At 49.8% G+C, this 6,928-nt stretch overlaps 1 protein-coding gene across 50 annotated transcripts in view; it reads right to left on the reverse strand.

The window, feature by feature from the left end:
- The window catches only part of CAMK2G (calcium/calmodulin dependent protein kinase II gamma), a 62,049-nt gene that overhangs the window by 11,073 nt on the left and 44,048 nt on the right, over positions 1-6,928 (reverse strand). For 14 of the 50 annotated variants that reach the window (XM_032256434.1, XM_032256480.1, XM_032256455.1 and 11 more), the window contains one exon: positions 978-1,046. The exons of 10 other annotated variants lie outside the window; for them this stretch is intronic. In XM_032256434.1, the coding sequence (XP_032112325.1) occupies positions 978-1,046 (69 nt within the window). Of the gene's footprint in view, positions 1-977; positions 1,047-3,489; positions 3,523-6,928 lie in introns of all 50 variants that reach the window. 26 more of the 50 variants (XR_004262191.1, XR_004262192.1, XM_032256431.1 and 23 more) reach the window with 2 other exon arrangements.

The raw sequence follows: 6,928 nt of genomic DNA on the forward strand, positions 1-6,928 counted from the left end.
CAGCACTGGCTAGTAAGAAAGAGGCCTGGCAGGTGCAGGTGGGTGCCAGGAGAGGACAAGGGCCTCTGTCCCTGATTCCTGTCGGTTCTGAGGGCTCTTTTCACATAGGGATCCCATGGGGCAGGTACACCGGAGGAGCTGTGGGACTGAGGGCACAGCTCAGTGTTCATCATGAGGAGTGTGCAAGGCAGGAACATGGGGAGAAGAATGAGGAGGTCTCCCAGAAAGAGCCAGGACACGAGGCCCCCTCAGCAAGCTGAGCCCAGAGAGCTGTTCACTGTGCCCGCCCTCTGCCTTCCCTAGTTCCTGGCCCCACCACCACATCAGGAGGCACAAGGGTCTGCAGGAAAGAGGGGAGTAGCAGGCACCATCACCCCTCTGTCTTTCCCAGTCACCCCCTGCTGACTCTCTAGTTAGCCACCACTAGCAGAGGGAGCTCCAAGAGCACAAAGAACCCCTGGAGGAGCCCAGAGAGAACTCAGCCAGCACGAGGTGCTCCAGGAGCCCAGGGACCTCAGCAATATCCAGAGGTGGGGACCCCAGCCCTCTTTCCTGTTCCTGGCTTTGCAAAGGAGAGGAGGAGGCAGGTTTTACAATGAGGCCTCCATGAACTGATGTTCAGGTTTCAAGAAAGCTCCTACCCTCTCCTTTCCTAAGCAACTCACCTTCCCAGCCCCCAGAGAAGACCCATTGGGGGTCCCGGCCCAGGCCTGGGAGGTTCAGCAGAGAGCCCTGATCACTCTTCCCCCCACCAGCGAAAGGAGCAGAAGCAGCAGTTCTGCCATGCGGGATGGAGCACGGCCAGGCAGGACAATGAAGGGGAAGGGGACTGCAGGGCAGCACACAAAGCGGCCTGCTCTACGGGGACCAAGAAAGGAACAGGCCCAGGAGGCCAGGGAGGGGGCACAAGAGGAGAAAGAGGGAAGGGGCAGGAGGCAGCTGGGGGCAGAGGCGGAGAAGCCGTAGACAGGAGGTACCATGGCCGTCTGCAAGGGCGCGGGCTCTTGGGCTGGGCTTACGAGACTGTTTTTGTTGTTGCTCTGTGGCTGAGACAAGAAAACAGATGGTTTAGTTTCTCCAGAGTCCCCAAAGCCACTCACGTTCAACTCCCAGACCTCCCTTGCCCCCTGGCCTGGCCTGGGGGAGCTAGGCCTGAGGCAGCCTCCATAACGCTGTGCAGATGGGAGCGATGGCTAGAGAGATGATCAGAGGAAGGAAGTATTTGTGGGGCCCAGAGACCTGGCTCTGGGGGCACCTTCAAGGTGGGACCAGCCCAAAGACTTGTTTTAAAGCATCTCTCCAGAAATCTCTGCTTACGCCAGGTGCCATGTCATTGCACAATCCGCATCTGACCCAAAGAAGTTCGAGATCTTCCTCCTACTGTACAGGGGAAAGGTGGGGGGTAGTTTATAAGAAAGAACAAAATTCAGAAACTCTGGTCCCCTATCTGTGGGCAGCCTCCTGCTGCCCTTTCAACTCAGCACCTGTATGTCCTTCTTACAACACCAGCTTGAAGCCTGAAACAAAGATGAAGGAGAAAAGAAAGTACACCTGGCCTAAGAGATGGTGTCCAGGGGATGGGGGTGGAAGTCCATTTCAGACACAAAATGCATTCACTGACCCCAGGGAGCAGATTCAGGGCTGGGCTGTTCACCTTTCTGCCTGACAAATCTTAGAGCTGGTCGGCTAGAAGTAAGGACAGTGTTCCGAGGAGGGGCAGGTGAAACCCAGCAGGGCTGTGGCTGTAGACCCAGAATCCAACACCCAGGACAGAGTAGGCCATGCACAGGCCAACGTTCCCAATAACACCATGACCACCAGGGATATATCCTTGCCTTTCAAAACTACATGGTGTTAGCCAGGTGCAGTGGCTCACGTCTGTAATCCCAACACTTTCGCAGGCCAAGGTGGGTGGATCACCTGAGGTGAGGAGTTCAAGATCACCCTGGCCAACATGGTGAAATCCCATCTTTGCTAAAAATACAAAAATTAGCTGGGCATGGTGGCAGGTGCCTGTAATCCCAGCTACTTGGGAGGCTGAGACAGGAGAATTGCTTGAACCCAGGAGGCAGAGGTTGCAGTGAGCCCAGATTGTGCCACTGCACTCCAGTCTGGGTGACAGAGCAAGACTCCATCTCAAAGAAACAAAAACAAACAAACAAAAACATTACACAGAGGGCACAACAAGGGAGGGGCAGAGGGAGGATGGAAGGAAGGAAGGAGGCCGATCTCCAGGGCAGGGAGCCATATCCATGTGACGTTCTCTGCCTCTGATAGTTCCCTAGCCAGCATACTCAATCTCACTGAGGTCCAGTGGGGATGGGGGCCATTGAGGCGCAACCTGATGCCTGCAAGTTCTTCAACAGGCAGTGAGACAAATGCGTGGCTGCTGTCCCTGCACAGGGCACAGCTGATACATCGACAAAAAGAATGTGTGTCTTCTCTCCTAAGACATACACAGAAAGCATTCTGACTGTCCTACTTCTTGCCTGGAGGCCTCTTGGACCAGACCTGAAGCCATCCACCGCCAGCTTGCTGTCAATGGCTCAGACATCCCCAAACCCAGTCTTGGAACCTCAAGCCAGGCACCAAGTGACTCCACCGAACAAGACTCCACAGACCGTGGTAGGCTAGAGAAGAGGAGTCCCAGGAGTAGCGAGACGGTGGGTCTAAACTCACAGGAGCTCTGCTGTCTCCCATTCCCAGCAGGAGGAAGGAAAGCCCACCTAGCTCAGTGACTGATGCTGACCTGTTTGGGGCTGGTTAGAGAGAGCTGCCCTACCTGTAAATCCCAGCTGAGGCTAAGACCCTCACAGGGGGCAAAGACTCCAGGGTGCCCATGAAACCTGCAGAGAGCTGGGATGTCACCCAAGTGGCCCCACCTCTGGTTTTAATGGTTTTGTAATGACTCAGGCTGCTGTGTTCCCCTTGGTGCCCTGTGTCCCGTGAGAAAGATGAGTTAGCTGTCTTCCTGAGGGCTAGGTGGGCAGGATAAAACACTGGGCACAGCTGGAGAATGGGATTTGCACGGGGGCAGAGCCAGGAGATCGAGACTCACAGGTGGGAGCCTGCAACCAGCCCCTCTGCCCACCACACAGTTGCCCTACAGCTGCCAGTCTGTAAGAAGCAGCTGCTCATGCCTGGGAAGCAGGGCCTCTCCTTCTGAGCAACAGTGAGTGAGGGTCTCTCCCTTACTTGCCACCTGGCCCCAAGTCCCTACCAGATTCACGTCCTACACTGGGCTGCTGGGGGCTGTTGAAGCTCCACAGCAGGGGGTGCCGTACCACCCCTTCCAATACCCACTTTTTAGGCCACTGGGTGACCTTGGGTAATGGCCCCCGCCTGGCAGGACAGGCCACACCTGCCCACACAGCACAGACATGCAGTGAGGATGAGTGAGGCACACGCACATGGCAGAACAGGTTTGCGTGGCTGGCAGGCGGGCGCAGGCAGCATGGAGTGGGCAATGGGTGGGCAGGCAAGGCTCACCATTAGGTGCACGCTGGAACTCGACTTCCTTTTCTGGACACACCACAGCAAAAGGGAAAGAGAAGGGGAAAGAGGAGGTAAGAAGAGAAGCACAGAGACGTTGCAGGTTAGCGCACCAGCGTGGGCTCTGCATCAGGGAGAAAAGAGCGGAGGGAGACCCAGAGACCAGCACCAGAGGGTTAAACAGACGTGGACCAACAGCACTCACACCCTCCAGACCCCAGGAGGGAAGAACTCTTTTGTGGTCAGGTTGGTAGACACAGATTTAGTATCTTCTAGAGATGTCTCAGCCTTGTTCGGAAAAAGCCTCCTAAGGAGATTGTCACAAGTCTGTGAGGGTAAGTAACATTTTGCTACAAATTTACAGATCTGGGTTCATAGGATTAGCTCACCCTGTAATGTTATTTATTTTCTCTCATTACCAGAACTGCCTGAAGTTCAAGGGAGCAGCCACCAGGGAAAAAGCAAAAGCTACCATAGGCTGTCCAGCTTTAATAAAATTTGACTTCTGACTTTGCTGCACCCCTAAACTGCTTTTTAGAACAAGATGCTGAGCTTTTGAAAATCACCTACAGTTAAATGTTGGCCTCCTTTGTCGGTATAGCCACACTTGTTTAAAATATTTGAATTTTTTATTGCACTTTGCAATTTGTGGGAAATGGAAACACAGGAGTGCCAGTGATTACTATAGTGATCATAAAATGGCAGGGATGTAAGCCACAGGGAATGTTGAAAGCAGTGATTCCTCAGCCTCAACTAGATGCTCACAAACTTTATGTTCAGATGTAAAACAGACACATCAGGATGAAGACCACGTGGAACACTAAAGATATATCCCAGAAGACTGCGTCTAAAAGGTGAAGAGTAATTATGAATTTCATAATTAGCTCACTGGGGGTAAGTTCCCCCGGAACATGTCTGTCTGTTGTTCAGCTTTTGCACATTCATTGGACAATGCCCAGCAAACACTGAGGGCTGTTTCAGGCACAGTGGACAGAACTGATAAACTGTTCCTGCCCTCAAGGGCCCAGCATTCTTTAGAAAACATTTTCAGGGATGTATTATAAACAAAAGAAAGAGGCTACAAATATTAAAGCTAAAGGAAAAGAAAAATCTAAACATAGGTCTCTTTTACATTGGCCTTTTATGTATGCATGTATGTATGTATGTATGTATTTTTTATTTTTATTTTTGAGATAGAGTCTTGCTGTCACCCAGGCTGGAGTGCAGTGGTGCGATCTCCACTCACTGCAACCTCTGCTTCCCGGGTTCTTGCAATTCTCCTGCCTCAACCTCCCGAGTAGCTGGGACTACAGGCGGATGCTACCATGCCTGGCTAACCTTTTGTATTTTAGTAGAGACGCAGTTTCACTGTGTTGCCCAGGCTGGTCTCAAACTCCTGAGCTCAGGCAATCCACCCACCTCAGCCTCCCAAAGTGCTGGGATTACAGGCATGAGCCACTGGGCCCAGCCTATTTATTTATTTTTGACCAAGTCTTGTTTTGTTGCCCAGGCTGGAGTGCAGCGGCACGATCTCGGCTCACTGCAACCTCTGCCTCCCAGATTCAAGCAATTCTCCTGCCTCAGCCTCCTGAGTAGCTGAGATTACCGGCACCCAACAACCACGCCCAGCTAACTTTTTGTATTTTTAATAGAGCCAGGGTTTCGCCATGTTGGCAAGGCTGGTCTTGAACCCTTGACCTCAGGTGATCCACCCACCTTGGCCTCCCAAAGTGCTAGGATTATAAGCGTGAGGCACTATGCCCGGCCTTAAATTGCCCTTTTAAATATACTCAAATATGATATTTTATTTCTAAAATTATCCCTCAAAAAGAGGGAATTTCCTTATATTCATATATATATATAATAAAGGTAGGTGTGTGTGTACTTCCTTATCCCGTTACCCAACTAAAGTGTTACCGCTTTCAGAGAAGGTTCCTATCTTATATATCTTTGGAATTTCCACAGTACCTAGCAGCATGCCTTATAGTTAGCATACAGGCAAGGAAAGTTTGCTGAGTTGAGCTGGGTTTTCTGACTTTGGTTTTTCCCCAGGCTACAGAAGAGCACAGGTTTCTAACTTGCACTGAATCATAGCAGCAAGAACTCTGCACAGGCACTCACTCACCAAGCCCAGTCTTGGTTCTAGTGATTTTTCAGGGGCATGTTGTCAAAGGCCATTGCAGGATCTTGACCTGAAGCAGATTTTTGACTAATGGGGAGTAAGTTCTCAGCTTTCTCCTGGCTCTCTTTTTCCCAAATTGTCTTGCATGAGAACCTGAGATAACGCTTTTCCAAAGACTGTTTCTCAGGTAGTGAACATTTTTCAATTTCCCTCTCCATTCTCTCAGGGATTTGCCCTTAGCCATGCGTAGCTGGGCTCCCTCCGAACCAGCACACTACCACATTGTCTAAATGTGAGATTTTTTTTTTTTTTTTTTTAGAGATAAGATATTGCTCTATTGCCTAGGTTAAAGTACAGTGGCATGATCACAGCTCACTTCAGCCTCAACTTCCTGGGTTCAAGGGATCTTCCACTGCAGCCTCCTGAGTAGACAGGACTACAGGTGCACACCACCGTGCCTGGCTAAAGGCCAGATGGGTTCTCAAGAATCGTATCTCACTTTTACTTTAAAAACTCTGTGTTTATTTAAAATGCTAAGCTAGGAAAGAGTTCAAACCTCTTTCCCATAACTAAACAAAATAATTCATATAGTACTTAGGGAAATAACTATAACCTTTCCTTTTTCTTTTTTTTTTTTTTTTTTTTCAAAGACAGGATGGCCATTCTGGCCTGGTATTAGCAGAAGGCATGAGTTGTCCTACACTCTCAGGATGTGAGTTTGTGGTCCCTTCGGTCTCATCCTCCCAAGTGGCTCTTACTCTTCCACAGACCCTGGGTCACTGGCATCCACTTTCAAAGAAATGGAAATAGAAGCTAAGTCCCCCAAATCAAGAGCACAAGATAGACTAGCTGCTCAAACCAAAGCCAGTATTTTGAACATCTTGCAGAAAGCTTCTGAACAGTGAAAAAGAAATCACCCTGTGGACACTTAAGCCATAGGAATTGAGGAAGGCAGAGCTGGGAAGGGAAGACAGATCAAAAGAATCCATGATGGTGAAACCTCAAGACCGTATGAGAACTCCACAGGCCTCCCTCCTAACAGTGATCAAAACCTTGACTTTCAGGAGAGCCTGGAAAGGCTGAACTCCGAACATCCTGCTTTGTCCTCTCCTTTTCATTTCTTGCCCCTTTGATGCAGCCACAATATTAATTGTTATTTACCTGTTGCATATTATAAAAGGACTTCAGCTAGTATACAAGCAATATGGAAAACAGAGAAGGGGTATGGGAAAACCACTCGCACTCCTAGCAATCTTCCAGTCTTTTTAAAAAATGCAGTCTTTTTTTTTTTTTTTTTTTTTTTTTTTTTTTTTG

Source organism: Sapajus apella, unplaced genomic scaffold (assembly GCF_009761245.1).
Source record: "Sapajus apella isolate SASKATOON/1434 unplaced genomic scaffold, GSC_monkey_1.0 scaffold94, whole genome shotgun sequence".
Taxonomy (NCBI): domain Eukaryota; kingdom Metazoa; phylum Chordata; class Mammalia; order Primates; family Cebidae; genus Sapajus; species Sapajus apella.